General features: G+C 42.3%; 1 protein-coding gene across 1 annotated transcript in view; it reads right to left on the reverse strand.

Moving 5' to 3' along the window:
- Positions 1-2,358: 2,358 nt before the first annotated feature.
- The window catches only part of LOC149845729 (uncharacterized), a 35,828-nt gene continuing 15,313 nt past the window's right edge, over positions 2,359-22,873 (reverse strand). The window contains exons 3-5 of the mRNA XM_089995955.1: positions 3,889-3,993; positions 3,727-3,774; positions 2,359-2,770 (exon numbers count right to left, since the gene is read on the reverse strand). Of these exons, the coding sequence (XP_089852081.1) occupies positions 2,531-2,770; positions 3,727-3,774; positions 3,889-3,993 (393 nt within the window). The 3' untranslated portion in view covers positions 2,359-2,530. The remainder of the gene's footprint in view (positions 2,771-3,726; positions 3,775-3,888; positions 3,994-22,873) is intronic.

A 22,873-nucleotide genomic window follows, 5' to 3' on the forward strand; every position in this document is an offset into this window, starting at 1 on the left:
GACGACTATTAAGCCCGCTTTACTATATGGTACGGAATGTTGGGCTGCCAAGAGACATCATATTCAAAAAACGAGTGTAGCTGAGATGCGTATGCTTAGATGGATGTGTGAAAATACAATAAAAGATAAGATTCGGAACGAAGAGATACGTAAGAAGGTAGGCGTTGCACCCATTGAAAATAAGATGAGAGAGAATCGTTTACGGTGGTTTGGACATATTCGACGAAGGCCTAATGATGCTCCAGTTAGAAGGGTGGAGAAATGGGAAAATATATTAGTTAAAAGAGGTTGGGGTAGGCCTAGGAAGACAAGGATGGAGATGATAAGAAAGGATATGAATGCTTTGAACCTCACCGAGGACATGGCATTGGATAGAAATGATTGGAGGAGAAAGATTCATGTGGAAGACCCAGAATGATTTTCTTTTTTGGTTCATATCGCCGACCCCAATTGTTTTGGGATGAAGGCGTAGTTGTTGTTATAAATACCTACTGACGTCATAATCAGATGATTCAAAAGACTATTTCTACTAAAGAGAGCATATAGATCACACCTATAAGGTTAGATTTTAAAAAAAGAACAAAAAAGTTGAAAATTAAGACGGTAATCACTATATATATATATATATATATATATAGATATATATGAGTAATGTTTTAGTAATGGCACCATTATGTACAAACACCTTTGGATCTCCTATACACAAGTTGTTTTGATCCAATCCGACCTTATGGATGAATTCAACATGTTCAAAATAGTGGGAACCGGCTTTTGGATCATGTTTTTTGGTGAAAAAAATGAATTTAAGAACCAAGAAAGTGTCATAATTAGATGATTCTAAAGCAAAGCACATAGATCACATATGTAAGGTTAATATCATAGAAACCAACCAAAAAACTTAAAAATGAAAAAAATGGGACGTTTGTAAGTAATGGCGACATTAGCAAATAAAGGCTATATATATATATATATATATATATATATATATATATATATATATATATATATATATATATATATATATATATATATATATATATATAGGAAAAGTGGTAGTTGCGCGCAACCCTTAGGTCGATGGATTCTCAACATCCTTTTTACACCAAAATACCTCTTTTATCACCAAAATACCTTTAGCGGCGACAAAAGTCACCGCTAAAGGTATCAGCAGGACTTTTAGCAGCGATAAAAGTCGCCGCCAAAGGTCTCGACAGGACTTTTATCACCGCTAAAGGTTTTTTGGTGGAAAAACGCATTGAATGTCAGTGTTATCCCGCTTTTTGTTGCACTTGTAATGGTTACGCAACCACCTACTCTCTCTCTCTCTCTCTCTCTATATATATATATATATATGTATATATATATATATAGTGATGTGTAGCTGCTCACTCGTTAGGTGCTCAAACAAACATCACTCACGTTGAGCGTCCATCACGCCACTCAGCTTGAGTGGTGTTTGTTTTAGTACCTAACTAGTGAGCAGCTACCACTTTTTGTATATATATATATATATATATATATATATATATATATATATATATATATATATATATATATATAGAGAGAGAGAGAGAGAGAGAGAGAGAGAGAGAGACTATACATGAAGCATCTTGACATTCTCAAGGCTGTTAATTCATATTCAATCTGATGACCCATATTAAATGAACTTCAAATTTAACCTGAACTGCACCACCTTAAAGGATGGTTACGAGTGGGTTACCCTGAATGTTGGTGTTAATGTTATGAATGAACTCATTTATGACCGAACCCCATGGATGAAAGCATCACACACGCATGGAAGTATAAGTTTGTAAGGTATAACGGGAACATAGCATCTTAAATGAATTCCCCGCAACAATTCCCTTTTACTGATTATGCTCAAGCACTTTGCTTGTTTCCAGTTTTAGTCAGAAATGTACCTTCTTGTTCTCTTTCAGTTAGGCAAGATGGAAGATAGGCCCCTGTGGGATCTGTAGGCCAAGATAGCGTGATCTAGTGGCATGGAATACCTATTCATCAAGTGTAATGCTAGAGCAAACAATACACGGAATATTATTTTGATCAACATAATAACAATCCATTTAGCAGAGTAAGCTTGTTTTGTAGAATAGCTGACTGACACTTAAGAACAGAAACTACTAAAACCTTTCTCAACTCAAGAAGGCAGCAAGAACATCCGATTCTTATGTCAAAACCACTATGGAATGAAATGTTTTTGTGGGAAAAAAAAGGAAAAGGCTTCATCATCAAAAAAAAAAAGGAAAAGGATTCATCATCGAAAAAGATATGCTCACAGAGAAGACTAACAGCAAGAAAAGAAACACCAACATAATCTTTTGCAAGACAAGAAAATGATAAGGAGAAGATTTTTCTTAGAGAAAATTATTGTACGGACAAATTTGGAAAAGTGATTCATTTTCCTTCTCTTCTTTCTATAAATAACATGCATATACAAATAAAACAAGCAAGATCCCAAGAAAAGACACTTTTATGAACATCCATTAAAATAAGCCACTAGCTAAGAAAGTGGCTAGTTTAAAGAAGCAAGCACCTCCAAGAGTGAAGCAATGAATTTCATTTGGGTTTCTTCATTGATGGTTAAGAAGAGCGGGACATGAACAAACAGAGATTTGATGCCATGCTCCTCTGCAAATCGAAGAGACTGATAGTAGACGTAATTGCACACAAACTTTCCAGCATCTTCAGATGACATCACCTCATAACCCATTTTTGCCAATGCCTTGGTGATCTCATCAACTGGAAGAGAGGTCTGTGGAAAAGGTTCAGATGAATCACTTAATGAGAATTTACATAGCATGCAAGGAACACAAAATATTAATCGTAGAATCTAGTGAAACAACTGAATTATTTTGATTTTCTTGGCAGCTAATGCCAGAGTGGACATGCCTAAAAACAGGGTAACAAAGTCACCATGGGATAAACTTTTCTATTGGAGTTTCAAACTTGAGCTTCACAAAAAGCTTATGAAACCTTTCAGTATGAAAATTCCTTGCGACTATGGTTAATCAGTAGCATGCCCTTTGTGTCTCACACGTCTATTCATGCATGTCTACAGATGCAAAAGTGAAAGAGTTGCACATGCATCAACAATCACGTAAGGAAAGCTGCTTTCTTGGAAGTGTATGCACACATGAAGAAAGAGTACTTGCTATATGAATTAAAGCTGAAATATTAGATCTTCTTGACAAATAAATTTTAGATAAAAAATGTGTCCAATCACTAAAGGGATAGGCTGAGAAAGTAAGTCATTCGATAGACTTCTATTGAGTTCCAAAACTTCAGCTTGAACTTACAGCTTGTGAACATTTCAGCATGAATCTGCACTTGGAGATGTCCATACACCAAGTTCTTTTGTATCTAATAAGTGCATAAGTGGATGAATGCACGCAAAAAGACAAACTCTCTCTCTCTCTCTCTCTCTCTCTCTCTCTCTCTCTCTCTCTCTCTCTCTCAAGTGAGTGCACTCACACAGACAAATTCAGATGCATGTGCAACAATCTGCAAGTGCAACCATAGCAGTTGAATTGCTTCTTGTACCAAGGAGAAACAGAAGGTTTCATAAATTGCATATTCCCCGAACTACTAGAGTGTTTCTCCCACACAAATTCAACCAAAGAACTTTGTTTTAGATGATAATTTATCATTTATGTTCTGCCAAGTACTTCAACCAGTTTGTCAAACCAAAGAAGTATAAAGCAAACTTACTTGACGTGTACGTGAAATGCTTCCATCCGAAGGGGCTATAGGAACTTTCTGCAATTAAATGCACATTACAAAGTTCAATACTTCAGTAATCCAAGAAGAAGCAAAATTCCAAGTAAAATTCCAAGTATGCCGTTTTTTATTCAATAAGGGAGCTTGTCCAACCTGAGGCTTCCAGCCCATCTCATCAGGACATCGAAATGTGGCTTCATTTATGGCTTGATTCTCAATCGCAAATTTTGTTGCCCCACTATTCACTCCAAAATGAAGCTGATGAAAAAAGATGGTGAATCAAACAAAAGAAAAATGTGTTTTAATTGATCATATAATAATTAAAGTTTAGTCTTAAAATCATGGAGAACCAAAAAGCCAGTACAAAGAAAGCTTTGTCAATTAAGACACATCGAACTTTCATTTCCAATAATGGATATTAAATAGCATATCTAACAAATAATGAAGTGAAAAGGGACAAAGTTTCAATAGTAAATCACATCATATACCTAAAGTTACATGTGAAAAAATCTGATGTTTGAATGATGGAAAATTTAAGTGGACTTGTATCTGTGGCATGCATTTTTTCTTCACCTCAGAAAATATGTTGTGTGTGTGTGTGTGTGACCTGATGCAACTATATTACAAATAAAATATGCCAATTGGCTCGTTTGATAATCCAAGTCTGCAGAGCTTTTTTATATATCCTGCAGCCAAACACCACAAACAAAATCATGAGCAAGGTTTTCAGCTTGAAAATCTACTACATGGAAGCTCGCAAAGAAATAAAAGTTTACACCAACAAACTAACATGACCGGCCATGGAAAAAATATAACAGCAAAACCTACTTTAACAAGATCATGTCAAGTTTGACAGTGAATTGAACTCAAGGAAGCCACTGAATTAAACGGATATGAAATTGGCTTCAATGTGGAGATACTTGGGGGTCACCATAAGCAAGAACACCAGACACATCATTTTGTTCAAGGATTCAATCTGGTATAAATGGTTTTAAAGGAGATACAGAATAAACACCCAGACATATGCAAGCGATATTTTGCATGACGTAATAATTGCAAACATAAAGACAAAGATGGATTTGAATTATTAAGCAAACTATCAGTAAATCACACTTTGTGCCATAAAAAATTCTTCCATTATGTTTCAACCAGATGCACCACCAAGCCAATGTCCACTATTGCCAAACCATAAACCACTTCTCTCCTTGTGTCTTAGCCAATCATCTAGGAAAACTTATCTCAGTGATTTAATTTTCATGGACTGCATGTCCCAATCTTGCCATTCAAAGTTTAGCAGCTGGTTAAAAAATGTGCATTTCCAAAAGAGATGCAAAGCTGACTCCTATTCAGACCCACACATGGAGTCAAAACATAATGGAGACAAGTGACCTTCCATGACCATTAAGAATATTATGTTTTAGTCCACCCTCTATCATAAAGTTTGACTTGTTTCTTCATCTTAACTAAGAGAATTGTTATGCGTCCCAGCCGCAAACAGAAAAGAGACAAACCTCTCTCTCTCTCTCTCTCTCTCTCTCTCTCTCTGTGTGTGTGTGTGTGGGGGGGGGGGGGGGGGATAGATATTGAGCAGTCTCAAGGATTTCATCAAGCAGTTCCACAAAAGTATGCACGTAGATTAAAATAAATTGATGTATTGAATTAAAACAAGCCTCAAGAAAGTTATTCCAAAGTTCTTAATGCATTCAAAGTCTGGGTCATCTAAAGGCAGCAGTTGATCATCCAATGTTTTCAAAAAGGATACGAAAGGCATACTAATTATATTATTATCTGAAAATGATATAATTGTCATAAGAAAATCCTCATAATTAATAGATGAAATGAAATATCTAAATCACAAAATCCAGATGGACTTTAGGATGCAGAAATACTTTCAAGGAATAGAAATTGATTGAACAAATACTAAATTTGAGCTGTCCCAACCGAACATGCAACTTGAAGCTGCAAAAGTGCCACATGCTGACTTCTAAGAATACAAACACAATTTGCCATGAATGGAAACCTGTCTAGAAATGAAGGTGGCCCTATACAAGATATTGAGAAATATAGAAACTTGGCTCAAGGATTACAGTACTTGATGCTTACATGATCAGATATAGTTTATGTTGTAAATCAAATATGCTAATTCATGTATGTCCCACCACAAACATACGGAAACATCAAAAAGAATATTGAGGTATGTAAAGGGCACAATATGCAACAGAATAATGTATCATAAGAATGATTGTACATATTGAATCAACTATTGCTTCGCAAATGCAAACTGGGGCAGAAGAGCGAGATTATAATCTCAGTGTTGTACTTATTGAGTTGGAATATGATTTCACGATGCAACAAAAAGCAGAAATCCATAGTCATGTCAAGCAATGAAGTTGAATACATAATAGGCTTGGGAATCAAATTGGCCGACCTCAGGACTACTCCTAGTCTAGCTTGAAGAGGTCGGTCTTGGGACAATATTTTGGACTGTGGCCCATCAATGGGCCAGCCCAACAGACTTCCCTTGTACAAGGATGGGCAGCTCATGGAGCAGTCTTTCTGGGTTGGGATGGGCTCAATTGATTGGGCCATAACCCACTGGAGTGCCAAACTCACCCTGTCAGGAAATCAACTAGCTTGGCCTATTGCACACACCCCCGCCCCACCCCCAAATAGAATATAGGGCACTAGCTAGTATAAATTCAGAAATAGTGTGGATATGAAATTTAATGAAAGTTTTGGTGTAAAACCAGTAAAAAAAAAAATTTATTAAAGATCGGACCCGGGTCGGGTCCAGACCCGACCCGGATCCAACCTGTGCCAGCCCCTCGAAAACCCTTTTCGAGGGGACTGGCAGCCCACGGCAGGGGGCCTCTCCGGCGACACAGGGGGCGGGCCCTATGTGCGCCCCCTCCCTATTAAAAGACGAGAGGGGAGAGGGGAGGGCCTACGAGCCTCCCCCGACCCCCCCCCCCCGACTCTCTCTCTCATCTCTCGTCTCTCTCCCCTCTGCTCTCTCTTCCCCCGACTCCATCTCCCTCTCCCTCTGCCGACGCAGGCCAACCCCCCCCCCCCCTTCACGGCGCCACCCTCTCCGGCGAGCTCCCTCCTCGACAACCACCTCCCCGGCGTCCTCCCTTCTCTCCGGCAGCCGCAGGTGAGCCCCCTCCCTCACTGTCTCCTCTCCTATTACGGCAGGCAGGGGCCAAAGGCCCCTGCGACTACCCCCCCCCCCCCCCTCCTTCTGTTCACCTTCCGGCAGGGGCCATCGGCCCTTGCCCCCTTTCTTTTCAGTCCCGCAGGGGCCAATGGCCTGCCCCCCCCCCCTTTTTTTTCTCTCCACGAACGACAGGGGCCATTGGCCCCTGCCGCCTCTTAGATAGCCGCAGGGGGCCTTTGGCCCCTGCGCTCTCTCCCTTCTCTTCTGGCAGGGGCCGATAGGCCCCTGCTTTTTCTCTTTTGGTAGGGGCCGATGGCCCCTACTCTTCTCCTTAAAAGAGAAGCAGGAGCCACTTTGGCTCCTGCCTCCCTTCTTTTGGGAAAAAAACCCAGCAGGGGCCGTTTTGGCCCCTGCCCCTCTTTTAACCGACAAGGGCCAGAGGCCCTTGTCTCTTTTTCTGGCGAGCAAGGGCTCGGCAGGGGCCTTTGGCCCCTGCACTCTCCCCCATCCTATTCATTTCATTGGTAGGGGCCATCGGCCCCTTTCTTTTAAAGAAAGGCTGGCAGGAGCCTTCGGCTCCTGCCCCACCTTCTTTTAACACCCAGCAAGGGCCTCGAAGGCCCTTGCCCTCCTTTAGAAATCCAGCAGGGGCCGATGGCCCCTGTACCCATCTCCTTTAAACGACATGGGTCATTGGACCCTACCCCGTTCTCTTTCGCAACGGTAGGGGCCAATGACCCCTGCTTTGGATTGCGGAGAAATTGAGTTTTCTCCCTATCTATATTTATTTTATGCATGCTAAACTACATACTTTTGCAGTGTTACGCAACGGAGCCCGTTCGTGCCCCGCGAACTAAACCGACGATCACTTACGTTCGTAGAAGACTCCATCCTCGCAATACCCCAAGGTAGGAGAAGATGCACAAGGACTTAAATAATTAAATCAAGCTTAAATAATTGATAATCGAAAGGACTTAATGATATATTTATATACTTATATGTATATAAGTACACTTTTAAATCAAGGACGCGGTTTCGCGATCCTTGTCCTTTGCTTTCGCATTTCAGTTTGCCGTCGCGCTTTGCGCCCAGGCTTTTACTTTCGTATTTACTGCTTATTGTCTTTTAATTCAAGGACGCAGTTTCGCAGTCCTTGTCCTTTGCTTACGCACTTTCTGTTTCTGTTGCCGTCGCGCTTTGCGCCCAGGCCTTTGCTTTCATAAGTTACTACTTACTGTCTTTTAATTCAAGGACGCGGTTTCGCGATCCTTGTCCCTTGCTTTCGCAGTTCCTGTTTGCCGTCGCGCTTCGCGCCCAGGCACTTCCTTTTCGCATTATTATCTTTTGTTTCTTTTCCTTGCCATAGACTCAGTGTATTCGAGAGGAATACCTATTCCTCTTTCCACCCGATATGTTTTGGGAAAACCCTTGATCTGGGGCAAGACCAAGTTGTTGAGTGATAGGTTCCTTTGTGAAACCCATTTACCAAAACCAGTGTCGTGACTTACAAAGCACCAGACACTGCGTCATCGGATGTCAGATTCGAGAAAATCACATGCCTTATGTTGGCAAGATTGTGTATGGTTTCGAAAGATTTGATATGTTAAAATATTTTTTTTAAAAAAACATTATATCTTTGCGAAACACACTCCCGAGGCTCCTATTAAGGACCTGTATCCCTTTTCTCGTAAGTGTACTTCTTAAACATGCGAGACATGTTAGTACTACGACGATTGGATGAGAGAGTCTTATGACTTCGATTAATGCTTAGTGCAGGCTGTTGGAAACACATATAAGAGTGGGATCGCCTTCATAGGCAAGATGCTCGTTTCGGTCTAATGGACCAGAGCATGAAGAATGAGGCAACGGCTAAGAAACCCCGTCGCGCTCAATTCAACCTTGCTTCATCAAGAGAGAGGACGAAGGGTACCAACTCCGATAGACAGTCCATTTATGGCTTTCAAAAAGGGCAAAAGACCCGTTTTTCCCCCGTCATCGGAGGTTAGGGGGAGGGATAGGGGCTACATAAGTTAGCCTAACACTTCTGCAGAAGTTGGATGCATCCCTATCAGGCCTTGGGGACTTACTCTCTCGACCATCGGTCGTCTCCATAAGAATAGGATTCAGTCAGACAACCGAGGTATATTAAAATACTTAACATAATGAACACTCGGCTTGGACTCGACTGTTTCGACTCACGTGCCATGTATGTACCCGCATGGTCGGTTATCAAGTAATAACTAAATTGAGCATGCACACCTTTTTTTTTCAGTTTGTTGTACTTAGCTTATTCCTCCAGTCTATCTGCTTAGTTTGCTCGTTACTACCTGCTGCATAAATTATCTATGCCTAATTTAGTTCTTTCTGTCTTTGTACTCTCCTGCTAGTTTTTCGCAAAACTAACCCATTTCATGGGCACAGGTGACGATTAGGTGCATCAGGCGATGGCGCGACTGCGAGATGATTTAAGGATCCACTGTTTCTGCTCGTAGTGTTTCTCCTGGACATTTTTTTGTTTTTGATACGGTTTTCCCTTGAGGAAACCCAAATTTTGTACAAACTTGATACTCTCTTCAAATAGAAGGAATGGTTTCCTAAGTATTATTGCAGATCGTCCATGGTAAATCTTTGTTTTCTCGCTAACGTGCCCAAGGTTGTCAAACCCGTCTTTTTCTTTTAAAAGAAATCGTTTCCGCTGATTTAGAAATAAACTCTGTAAAGAAAAGGTATTTTCCAACTATTTCAAGGAATTTATAAGGTTCGAAATTTTGGGGCGTTACAACTTGGTATCAGAGCAGATCGAAACAGTGATTCTTGGTCATCGAGCATCCGCATCGCGCTGTAAGTAATTTAATTTCTCTTTTTCTATACTATTAGACTAGAGTATACCTTACATGAGTATTTGGGATTTTTCTTGTCCAAAGAAAATGAACCCTCCGGATGGTGAAAGATTGGGACGCAGAAGGGGCGCAAGAAGAACGCGTTGTCGTTCTGTGAGGGGCAGAAGCTCTGTGGTAGGAAGACTTGAGCGTTCTTCTATCGGTTCAGATCATTGGACCAGCGGGCCGCCCCCTCCCACTTTTGCGGATTCTTGGGGCTTTACGCTTCCGGATACCTACCAGGCACCGCTAGCCGCGACATGGGCAGCAGTGCACTTTCGAGAAGGAAGTCGTGTGCCAAATCATGTTTTAGTTAATCGACACACCTCTCGGGAATCCTCTGAAGCAGAATCCCCCTGGCAAGCCCAGATGGGATGCAATTTTTGCGGCGAAGGACATACGATGGATAATTGTCAACTCAGGAAAGCATACGATAGAAGGGGGACTGCAGCACAAGATCTGGAAGACACAGCATCCTCTGTCCAGGGTACTTATGACACACCATCGTGTGATGGACAAATATTACCCCTAGAGAGTGCTCAGGACATCGCTCCACCCACTCATATGCCTTCCCCCAACTCACCAATTTACACACCATCCCCAGACTCGCCACAGTATATATCGGATACTCCGGTAAACACTCCGGCTTCACCGCTATACATATCGGATTCCCCGGTATACACACCAGCTCCACCGCTGTACATACCGGATTCTCCGGTGTACACTCCGGCTTCGCCACCCTATGCACTGGATGCCTCACCACATTACTCCCCTACTACTCCTCTTCACGGGCAAAGAGTCCCGAATGAGGATTTGCATCCTTTTCCCCCTCTACGCGGGTTAAGGCGCACGGGTATCGCAAGAGGGTACTTGAGGAAGTACTCTCATCATCCCTAAAGGATAAAAACTCGTTGTTTTTTGTACCGTGGACAGTTGTTGTTTTAACTTTTTGTAAGTGCCCTCCTATACCAGCACTGCTGGGCTTTTGTAATCTCTATTACTCGGAAATATGATAAACTTTTTGATATTACTCTTCTCTTTCAAGTATTGACTTATGTATCATCTGGGTATTTTAAGGATGGTTCGAGGGTCGAACGAAGGTTCATCTGACGAATGGTCAGATCAACGGGGATTCATCATGGAATCGTTGAGCGCATTGGCTAGCGCCATGCGAAATCAAGCGCACAGCCAAGTACCTACCCCAGAACCAAGCCACCCTGCGACAGTATCATATAAAAAGTTCTTAAAGCTCGATCCTCCAACCTTCGCAGGCAAGCCCGACCCCGATGCAGCTGAAAACTGGATTTTGAAAATAGAACGAGTTTTCCAAGTTTTGACAGTCCCAGAAGACAAGAAGACCCTTTATGGTACTTTCAGACTTTTGGGTGCCGCCCGCCATTGGTGGGACACGACTCGGAACATACAGTTCCCGACAGACTCGTTTATTCCTTGGGAGGCTTTCAAGAAGGTTTTTTTGGAGAACTATTTTCCTCCTCATGCGAGGGAGAGGAAAAAGGTGGAGTTCTTGGAACTTTGCCAAGGTTCGTCAAGTCTGGTGGACTACATCTCCAGGTTCCAGGAGTTGGAGCGTCATTGCCCCAACTTATTTGCAGATGATCGGGAGCGGGCGGGTAAATTCATCCGCGGATTAAAGGAAGGACTCCGACCAAGGGTCCTAAACAGCATGCCATCAACTCTCGCCGCAGCTGTTGCTGCAGCTACTCTCCTGACGGAGGATTGGGAACGCTCTAAGAGCACCCAAAGCAAGAAGCCACCCGTTGTGGGTAGCGATCAAAAGAAATATCCCTCTGGCGGTCAAACCAAGCGACCGCCCTTTTTCGTAAACAAGGAAGGTGGAAGAAAGCCATATCCTCCTTCCAAACGTCAGCGTCCTCAGGGCAACCCTCCCGCCCGGCAGCAGGCGGGCGATGTCTGCCTCAAATGCGGACGACCTCACCCCGGGCAAGCATGCCCTCTTCTTACAGGCGGATGCCTGTACTGTGGCAAGATGGGCCACTTTGCACGCGAGTGCCGCAAGAAGGCGGCTGACGACCTCAGAAGGAATAATGGAGCACCTCTGCTCCCCCGACCACCGCCGCAACAACAACAACAACAACTTTCTTACCAGGCGCAGCAACCACAGTCCAGCGGCCAGAAGAAAGCACCAGGACGCGTTTACACTACCACGGTCGAACAGCTGACCAAAGGCGAGCTTGTGCAAGGTACCATCTTGATTGCTAACCAAGCAACTTTCGTACTCTTTGATTGCGGTGCCACTCATTCTTTTGTTTCTGTAAAATTTGTTGAACTCTTGCACGTACCTGTAAGTTCGTTAGATAATGCCCTCAACGTCTATAACCCGATTGGGAAGAGCACTATTTGTGCGACCTACGTGCCAGCTTTGGACGTAGTCTTGGCAGATCGACATTATCCGGCCTGCACTATCCTTCTAGATATGACCGAATTTGACGTCATCCTAGGCATGGATTGGCTGCACAAGTACCATGCCAAGATCTTTTGCCATGAAAGCAAAATTGTGTTATCTCCACCAGGAATGCCTAAGGTGGAATTCAAGTTCGTGAAGGCGGTCCGTGCAAGCAAGATGATTTCTTCGCTAAAGGCACAACATTACCTGAGAAGGGGATGCACTGCCTTTTTAGTCAATGTCGTCCAGTCCGAACCGACACTAGTTTCGATTAGAGATCTGGAGGTGGTTCGGGATTTTCCAGACATCTTCCCAGAGGAGATGCCAGGACTTCCCCCACCATGAGAGGTTGAATTCAACATCGAGTTGCTACCAGGTACTGCGCCAATTTCTAAAGCTCCATACCGTATGGCGCCAGCCGAGCTCGAGGAACTCAAGAAGCAGCTATAGGAATTGATGGATCTAGGTTTCATTCGCCCCAGTGTCTCGCCTTGGGGAGCTCCTGTTTTATTCGTTAAAAAGAAAGATGGATCATTGCGGTTGTGCATCGACTATCGAATGCTCAACCAGGCCACGATAAAGAATAAATATCCGTTACCGCGTATCGAAGATCTGTTCGATCAACTGCGGAATGCCAAGATTTTCTCAAAGATCGACCTTAGGTCAGGATACCATCAACTCAGAATTAAGGGAGATGACATCTCCAAGACGGCTTTTCGAACCAGGTATGGGCATTTCGAGTTTACTGTCATGCCTTTCGGACTCACCAACGCTCCTGCAGCCTTCATGGACCTCATGAACCGTGTGTTTAAACCCTTTTTAGACACCTTCGTCATCGTGTTCATTGATGACATCCTGGTGTACTCAGAGACCTGGGATCAACATCGCGAACACCTGATCATCATTTTGGAAACCTTGCGGAAGGAGCGTTTGTTTGCTAAATTCTCTAAAAGCGAGTTTTGGCTCAAGGAGGTTATGTTTTTGGGACATGTTATATCCGAGAAAGGCGTATCCGTAGATCCTGCAAAGGTGGAGGCCGTACTAAGCTGGCAGCAACCGAGGAATGTTCGTGACATCAGAAGTTTCCTTGGATTAGCTGGATATTATCGAAGATTTATCCAGGACTTTTCCAAAGTCTCTTTACCTATGACAAGCTGCTAAAGAAGGAAGCTAAGTTCATATGGGACGATTTGTGCGAAAACTGTTTTCAGTTGCTGAAGGAGCGACTTACTACCGATCCTATCTTGGCCTTGCCTTCAGGACAAGGCGGCTTCGTGATCTATACTGACGCTTCTGGGACAGGCTTGGGCTGCGTCCTAATGCAGAATGGTAAGGTAATCGCCTACGCCTCGCGTCAACTTAAGATTCATGAGAAGAATTATCCGACTCATGACTTGAAATTAGCGGTTGTGGTGTTCGCATTGAAGATATGGCGAAACTACTTGTACAGGGAACAATTAGAGGCTTTTACGGATCATAAGAGCCTCAAGTACTTGTTTTCGCAGAAGGAGCTTAACATGAGGCAACGACGGTGGCTAGAATTTCTCAAGGATTACGATTTCACCCTTTCCTACCATCCAGGAAAGGCGAACGTGGTAGCTGATGCTCTCAGCCGTAAGGCTTCTACCATTTCCGTCAACCTATTATACGTTGGTTGGAAGTTGATTGAGGATTTGATTTCCTGGAAACCGTTTGCAGTCTCATCAAATTCTATCAGTCTTTCTAATCTGATAGCTCAACCTGAGTTGTTAGCCAAGATCCTTGCTGGGCAAAAGACTGATGCGCAGTACGAGAAGTTGAAGGCTCGTACACAACAGACCGATACTCCTTTCCGACTTAAGGACGATGGAAGCATTTGGCTCAAAAACCGTCTTTGGGTCCCAAATGATCCCGTTTTGAGAGACGAAATTCTCGTAGAGGCTCATAAATCCAAATACACGATTCACCCGGGAGGCACGAAGATGTTCAAAGACTTGCAGCGCAGATTTTGGTGGAGCGGAATGAAGCGTGACGTGGCCGAATACATCTCTAAGTGTTTGACTTGCCAGCAGATTAAGATCGAGCATCAACGACCTGGCGGAGTGATGCAACAAATGGAGATCCCACAATGGAAGTGGGAAGACATCACTATGGACTTTATCGTCGGTTTGCCAAGAACACGAAGAAAGAACGATGCGATTTGGGTGATCGTTGATCGACTCACCAAATCGGCTCATTTCCTTCCTATCCGTATTAGTCAGTCCTTAGACAGTTTGGCGGATCTCTACATTCGTGAGATTGTGAGGTTGCACGGTGTTCCGGTATCTATCATCTCCGATCGTGATCCGAGGTTTACCTCGAGGTTTTGGGGACAACTTCAAATCGCGTTGGGTACGAATTTAAAGTTTAGTACCGCATTTCACCCTCAGACTGACGGACAGTCTGAACGCACAATTCAGACTTTGGAGGACATGCTGCGTGCGTGCATGATGGACTGGAAGGGAGAATGGGATTCTCATACCAGTCTGGCCGAATTCGCGTACAACAACAGTTACCACGCTAGCATCGGGATGGCCCCTTACGAGGCCTTGTATGGAAAGCCTTGTCGTTCGCCCCTCTACTGGGACGAGGTTGGCGAGCGAAGGATGGAATCTCCTGTAGTGCTACAACACTACACTCAGCAGGTGCAGATGATTCGAGAGCGACTCCGTACTGCACAGAGTCGGCAGAAAAGTTACGCAGATCGTCGTCGTCGAGAGCTCACCTTCTCGATAGGAGATATGGTTTTTGTTAAGGTATCTCCCACAAAGAGCGTTTTTCGTTTTGGGAAAAAGGGAAAGCTAAGCCCTAGATTTGTCGGACCGTTCGAAATCCTGAAACGGATTGGTGAAGCAGCTTATCGTGTGGCTTTACCTCCTCAGTACGCTCAGATCCATAACGTTTTTCACGTATCCATGCTTCGGAAATACGTTCACGACCCATCACACATCATCCATTATGATGATGTAGACATTCAGAAGGATTTGTCTTTTGAGGAAAGACCAGTCGAGATCGTTGATCGTCGAGATCAAGTGCTTCGATCTAAGACAATATCTCTTGTAAAGGTCCGTTGGAAGCACCATGGAATAGAGGAATGTACTTGGGAGCCTGACTCTGCTATTAGGGAGAAGTACCCTGACTTGTACTTTGATCGTTAGTTCAATTTAATTTCGAGGACGAAATTATTTTAAGGAGGGTTGGATGTAAAACCAGTAAAAAAAAAAAAATTATTAAAGATCGGACCCGGGTCGGGTCCAGACCCGACCCGGATCCAACCTGTGCCAGCCCCTCGAAAACCCTTTTCGAGGGGACTGGCAGCCCACGGCAGGGGGCCTCTCCGGCGACACAGGGGGCGGGCCCTATGTGCGCCCCCTCCCTATTAAAAGACGAGAGGGGAGAGGGGAGGGCCTACGAGCCTCCCCCGACCCCCCCCGACTCTCTCTCTCTCATCTCTCGTCTCTCTCCCCTCTGCTCTCTCTTCCCCCGACTCCATCTCCCTCTCCCTCTGCCGACGCAGGCCAACCCCCCCCCCCCCTTCACGACGCCACCCTCTCCGGCGAGCTCCCTCCTCGACAACCACCTCCCCGGCGTCGTCCCTTCTCTCCGGCAGCCGCAGGTGAGCCCCCTCCCTCACTGTCTCCTCTCCTGTTACGGCAGGCAGGGGCCAAAGGCCCCTGCGACTACCCCCCCCCCCCCCCTCCTTCTGTTCACCTTCCGGCAAGGGCCATCGGCCCCTGCCCCCTTTCTTTTCAGTCCCGCAGGGGCCAATGGCCTGCCCCCCCCCCCCCCCCCCCCTTTTTTTTTTCTCTCCACGAACGACAGGGGCCATTGGCCCCTGCCGCCTCTTAGATAGCCGCAGGGGGCCTTTGGCCCCTGCGCTCTCTCCCTTCTCTTCTGGCAGGGGCCGATAGGCCCCTGCATTTTCTCTTTTGGTAGGGACCGATGGCCCCTACTCTTCTCCTTAAAAGAGAAGCAGGAGCCACTTTGGCTCCTGCCTCCCTTCTTTTGGGAAAAAAACCCAGCAGGGGCCGTTTTGGCCCCTGCCCCTCTTTTAACCGACAAGGGCCAGAGGCCCTTGTCTCTTTTTCTGGCGAGCAAGGGCTCGGCAGGGGCCTTTGGCCCCTGCACTCTCCCTCATCCTATTCATTTCATTGGTAGGGGCCATCGGCCCCTTTCTTTTAAAGAAAGGCTGGCAGGAGCCTTCGGCTCCTGCCCCACCTTCTTTTAACACCCAGCAAGGGCCTCGAAGGCCCTTGCCCTCCTTTAGAAATCCAGCAGGGGCCGATGGCCCCTGTACCCATCTCCTTTAAACGACATGGGTCATTGGACCCTACCCCGTTCTCTTTCGCAACGGTAGGGGCCAATGACCCCTGCTTTGGATTGCGGAGAAACTGAGTTTTCTCCCTATCTATATTTATTTTATGCATGCTAAACTACATACTTTTGCAGTGTTACGCAACGGAGCCCGTTCGCGCCCCGCGAACTAAACCGACGATCACTTACGTTCGTAGAAGACTCCATCCTCGCAATACCCCAAGGTAAGAGAAGATGCACAAGGACTTAAATAATTAAATCAAGCTTAAATAATTGATAATCGAAAGGACTTAATGATATATTTATATACTTATATGTATATAAGTACACTTTTAAATCAAGGACGCGGTTTCGCGATCCTTGTCCTTTGCTTTCGCATTTCAGTTTGCCGTCGCGCTTTGCGCCCAGGCTTTTACTTTCGTATTTACTGCTTATTGTCTTTTAATTCAAGGACGCGGTTTCGCAGTCCTTGTCCTTTGCTTACGCACTTTCTGTTTCTGTTGCCGTCGCGCTTTGCGCCCAGGCCTTTGCTTTCATAAGTTACTACTTACTGTCTTTTAATTCAAGGACGCGGTTTCGCGATCCTTGTCCCTTGCTTTCGCAGTTCCTGTTTGCCGTCGCGCTTCGCGCCCAGGCACTTCCTTTTCGCATTATTATCTTTTGTTTCTTTTCCTTGCCATAGACTCAGTGTATTCGAGAGGAATACCTATTCCTCTTTTCACCCGATATGTTTTGGGAAAACCCTTGATCTGGGGCAAGACCAAGTTGTTGAGTGATAGGTTCCTTTGTGAAACCCATTTACCAAAACCAGTGTCGTGACTTACAAAGCACCAGACACTGCGTCATCGGATGTCAGATTCGAGAAAATCACATGCCTTATGTTGGCAAGATTGTGTGTGGTTTCGAAAGATTTGATATGTTAAAATAGTTTTTTTTTAAAAACATTATATCTTTGCGAAACACACTCCCGAGGCTCCTATTAAGGACCTGTATCCCTTTTCTCGTAAGTGTACTTCTTAAACATGCGAGACATGTTAGTACTACGACGATTGGATGAGAGAGTCTTATGACTTCGATTAATGCTTAGTGCAGGCTGTTGGAAACACATATAAGAGTGGGATCGCCTTCATAGGCAAGATGCTCGTTTCGGTCTAATGGACCAGAGCATGTAGAATGAGGCAACGGCTAAGAAACCCCGTCGCGCTCAATTCAACCTTGCTTCGTCAAGAGAGAGGACGAAGGGTACCAACTCCGATAGACAGTCCATTTATGGCTTTCAAAAAGGGCAAAAGACCCGTTTTTCCCCCGTCATCGGAGGTTAGGGGGAGGGATAGGGGCTACATAAGTTAGCCTAACACTTCTGCAGAAGTTGGATGCATCCCTATCAGGCCTTGGGGACTTACTCTCTCGACCATCGGTCGTCTCCATAGGAATAGGATTCAGTCAGACAACCGAGGTATATTAAAATACTTAACATAATGAACACTCGGCTTGGACTCGACTGTTTCGACTCACGTGCCATGTATGCACCCGCATGGTCGGTTATCAAGTAATAACTAAATTGAGCATGCACACCTTTTTTTTTTCAGTTTGTTGTACTTAGCTTATTCCTCCAGTCTATCTGCTTAGTTTGCTCGTTACTACCTGCTGCATAAATTATCTATGCCTAATTTAGTTCTTTCTGTCTTTGTACACTCCTGCTAGTTTTTCGCAAAACTAACCCATTTCATGGGCACAGGTGACGATTAGGTGCATCAGGCGATGGCGCGACTGCGAGATGATTTAAGGATCCACTGTTTCTGCTCGTAGTGTTTCTCCTGGACATTTTTTTGTTTTTGATACGGTTTTCCCTTGAGGAAACCCAAATTTTGTACAAACTTGATACTCTCTTCAAATAGAAGGAATGGTTTCCTAAGTATTATTGCATATCGTCCATGGTAAATCTTTGTTTTCTCGCTAACGTGCCCAAGGTTGTCAAACCCGTCTTTTTCTTTTAAAAGAAATCGTTTCCGCTGATTTAGAAATAAACTCTGTAAAGAAAAGGTATTTTCCAACTATTTCAAGGAATTTATAAGGTTCGAAATTTTGGGGCGTTACATTTGGTCAGTGTTATCAAAAACGTGCCTTGAGGCACAAAAGACGTGCCTCACCTTGAGGCACGGCCCTCTGTGCCTCAAGGCGCAAGCCTGAGGTGCAAAAAAAAAATTCTTTTTTTTTACAACAAGATTTTTGAGACATCAACAAGATTTTTGTAAGTTAATCTCATATATTTTTAAGTTATGTAATCAGTTTCTTAGTATATTACTATATTTTAACTTTTGTTGGTTAATCTCGTATATTTTTCAGTTATGTAATTAGTTTCTTAATATATTTTAACTTTTGTTGGTTAATCCCATATATTTTCCAGTTATGTAATCAGTTTTTTAGTTACTTTTATATGTTAATCTCATATTTTTTAGAATAATCTCATATATTTTAACTTTTGTAGGTTAATCTCATATATTTTCCAGTTATTTCAGTTATGTAATCAGTTTCTTAGTATATTTTAACTTTTGTTGGTTAATCTCATATATTTTCCAGTTATGTAATCGGTTTCTTAGTATATTTTATCTTTTCTTGGTTAATCTCATATATTTTCCAATTATGTAATCATTTTTTTAGTTACTTTTATATGTTAATCTCATATTTTTTAGAATAATCTCATATATTTTAACTTTTTTAGGTTAATCTCATATATTTTTCAGTTATTTCAGTTATGTAATCAGTTTCTAAGTATATTTTAACTTTTGTTGGTTAATCTCATATATTTTCTAATTATGTAATCAGTTTTTTAGTTACTTTTATATGTTAATCTCATATTTTTTAGAATAATCTCATATATTTTAACTTTTGTTGGTTAATCTCATATATTTTCCAGTTATGTAATCGGTTTCTTAGTATATTTTATCTTTTCTTGGTTAATCTCATATATTTTCCAGTTATGTAATCATTTTTTTAGTTACTTTTATATGTTAATCTCATATTTTTTAGAATAATCTCATATATTTTAACTTTTGTAGGTTAATCTCATATATTTTCCAGTTATTTCAGTTATGTAATCAGTTTCTTAGTATATTTTAACTTTTTGGGGTTAATCTCATATATTTTCCAGTTATGTAATCAGTTTTTATTTTAGTTACTTTTATATGTTAATCTCATATTTTTTAGTACTTATTTGAGATTTTCTATTTCTTATTGGTTGTTATTTCTTCAATAAAGCATTTCTTTATTTATTTATATTTTTAGATGTTTTTTTATAATTTTTTTAAAGTTTTCAAAAAAAATATTTGAGGCTTACACTTTACGCCTCGCCTCGGTTTTTGGTGGAGCGCCTTGCTACGCCTCAACGCTTTTCACAACACTGGTTTTGGTCATGAAGGTTCAACAATCCAGATTGTGATAATAAAATTGCTTTTGAGACTGCACCTAAACAAATTCTTAATGACAGTCTCCATGTACAAATTCACTATTATTTTGTGCAAGATGAAATTGAGGTAGAATGAATAGATGTGAGGTTCATCAGAAGATCAAATGACATATTTGCAAAAAGATTTCTAAGCAGCAGCACATTTATTTAAAGAACAATCTATACATGTTTAGAGACTATGTTCAACTTGGGCCTTGAGGGGGAACTGTGAGGCAGAATAAGTTTGGTCGACCAGGAGTATTTTTGTAAATCAAGTTCAAACAACAGCATGTATGTCAATAGTTAGTATTCGTAGTTTGTATTTTTTTCCTAATGGGGATTTTAATAAAAAATATAACCTAAATGTGCCGCCACCCATATTGAGAACAATCGGGCAGTGAATGCTTCTTAGAGGATTCTTCTCCTTCCCGTCACTAACTCCTCAGTGATTATAAATATTAGCTGTCAGTCGCCACCTATTAGTGGCATTAGCATAATATTCAGTGAAAAATAGCAGTAGCATACTTGTAATCTAGGCCTGGCACCAACCTTTTAGTGGTAGTCTTGTAATATAACAAGTAAAGTGGTGGTGGCAATTGTATAATATTTAAGTTTCACTCTGTGCACCCCCACACACAAGTTGGCCTAAGTTTACAATGTACACAATGTTACTATGGGACACTCCAACACACAAGTTGGCCTAAGTTATTTTCTCTATACCCTAGCTATTCCTTCTCATCTTCCCTCCTTTCTCCTTTCTCATAAGTTATTAAACATGTTATATGCCCACACCTCAGTATAATTGAACAGTATAGAATAGATTTTGCTGAGACCTTTGCACCAGTGGCTCACATAACTACCATTAGAACTCTAACGGTAGTGGTTGCAGTCAAGAGTAGCAGATGGATATTAAAAATGTTTTTTTGAATGGGGACTTGGAGAAAGAGGTCTATATGGAGTTACCTCAAGGGGTGGTTGATGAGGAGGGTAGAGTGTGCAGGTTGAAGAGGGCTTTATATGGGCTGAAACAAGCCCCAAGGGCTTGATTTAAAAAATTTAGTTCAGCAGTGGTAAGCTTGGCATTTAGACAAAGCTATCATGAGCCTGCTTTGTTTGTGACATCTTCTGATAGGGGTCAGTGTCTTCTTTTGCTTTATGTGGATAATATTGTGAAAATCTCTACAAAAAGAGATTGTGTGTAACACCACAATACAAGAAATACAAAGAGTGCACAAAGGCACAAAGGAGAACACTCACAAGTGCACAAAGGCACAGATACACATGCACAAAAGCATGAAACAAAATGAACTTCAATTCATAAGTTCCCAAGAGGGGCTTTACAAAAGCATTGTTATTGCATATGCACTCACAAAAAAGGATAAGTTTACAAGGGCCACTAAGGCCTATTTATAATGCAAAAAGAAGCCACAGGGTGCAGCTCAATATGATTGTTGGAGCTGCACCCAACGGTCACATTTGTGACTGTTGGGGCAGCTCCAACAGCTATATGGAGTTGTCCCTTTCACAACAGTCAAAAAGAAAAAAAGTGTAAAAATAAAAAGGTGTAAAAGGCAAAAGTAAATAAAAAAAGAAAAAGTAAAAATGTTAGCCCATTAGGGTGGCTGACACCTATTGAGTAAAAGGACTGAAATACCCTTGATGGGTATTTCAGTTTACAGTTAAAAGAGACATAATATTTTAACACTCCCCCTCAAACTTAGGGTGTCACGACCGAAAGTTTGATAAGAAGGAAGTTAAATCTTGGAGAACACAGCGCCTTGGTGAAGAAGTCTGTCAGTTGATATTCTGATGTAACATAAGGAAGGTCAATGGTTTTTCTTAAATATTCTTCACGAACATAGTGGCAGTCCATCTCGATATGCTTCGTGCGCTCATGAAATGTGTGATTTTTGGCAATATAGATTGCACTTTTATTATCACAACATAATTTTGTGGGCCCTTGAACTTGAATATTCATATCTTCCAACAAGTTGCGAATCCAAACAATCTCCATGGTAGTAGATGCCATGACTCTATACTCAGCTTCGGTGGATGAAAGCGATACTTTTTGTTGTTTCTTGCATCTCTAAGAGATTAATGATTCACCTAAAAAAATATATAAACCAGTGGTGGAGTGACGGTTATTTGTGTTACATCCCCAATCAGAGTCAGTATAAGCAATTAAACTTAATTCAGACGTAGAAGATAGAAATACTCCCTTGTTTACTGTACCCTTTATGTATCTGATGATGCGAAGGATGGCGCTCATATGGGCTGTAGTAGGTGCATGTTGAAATTGACTAGCAACATGTACTGCATGAGAAATATCAGGCCTGGTAATGCTGAGATACGTTAGGGATCCAACTAGTTGCCGGTAAGGTGTGGGATCTTTTAGGAGAATCCCATCATCAATCTTCATCTTTGAACCTACTATTTGAGGAGTTTCGCAGACCTTGTCATATGTGATTCCTGATCTATCAAGAATCTCACAAGCAAGTTTAGTTTGAGACAAAAAATAGCCTCTCTGAGAATAGGCAACCTCAATTCCCAAAAAATATGTCAGAAATCCTAAGTTTGACATTTCAAATCTTGAAGTCAAAATAGATTTAATGCTCTTGATTCCTTTGATATCATCACCTGTTATTAACATATCATCAACATATAACAATAATATAACAATCCCTGCATCAGATTTCTTAACAAACAATGCAGTGTCAGTATAGCATGAAGTGAAACCATTTTCAGTCATTACATTGTTAAACCTATCGTGCCAAGCCTTGGGTGTTTGTTTCAGTCCATAAAGAGCTTTACGAAGACGAAGAACTTTATTTTTAGGGATTTTCATACCAGGTGGAGCATCCATGTAAACTTCTTCATTAAGATCTCCATTTAAAAAGGCA

The sequence above is a fragment of the Nuphar pumila genome, chromosome 2 (assembly GCF_984573655.1).
Source record: "Nuphar pumila chromosome 2, dmNupPumi1.hap1.1, whole genome shotgun sequence".
Classification (NCBI taxonomy): domain Eukaryota; kingdom Viridiplantae; phylum Streptophyta; class Magnoliopsida; order Nymphaeales; family Nymphaeaceae; genus Nuphar; species Nuphar pumila.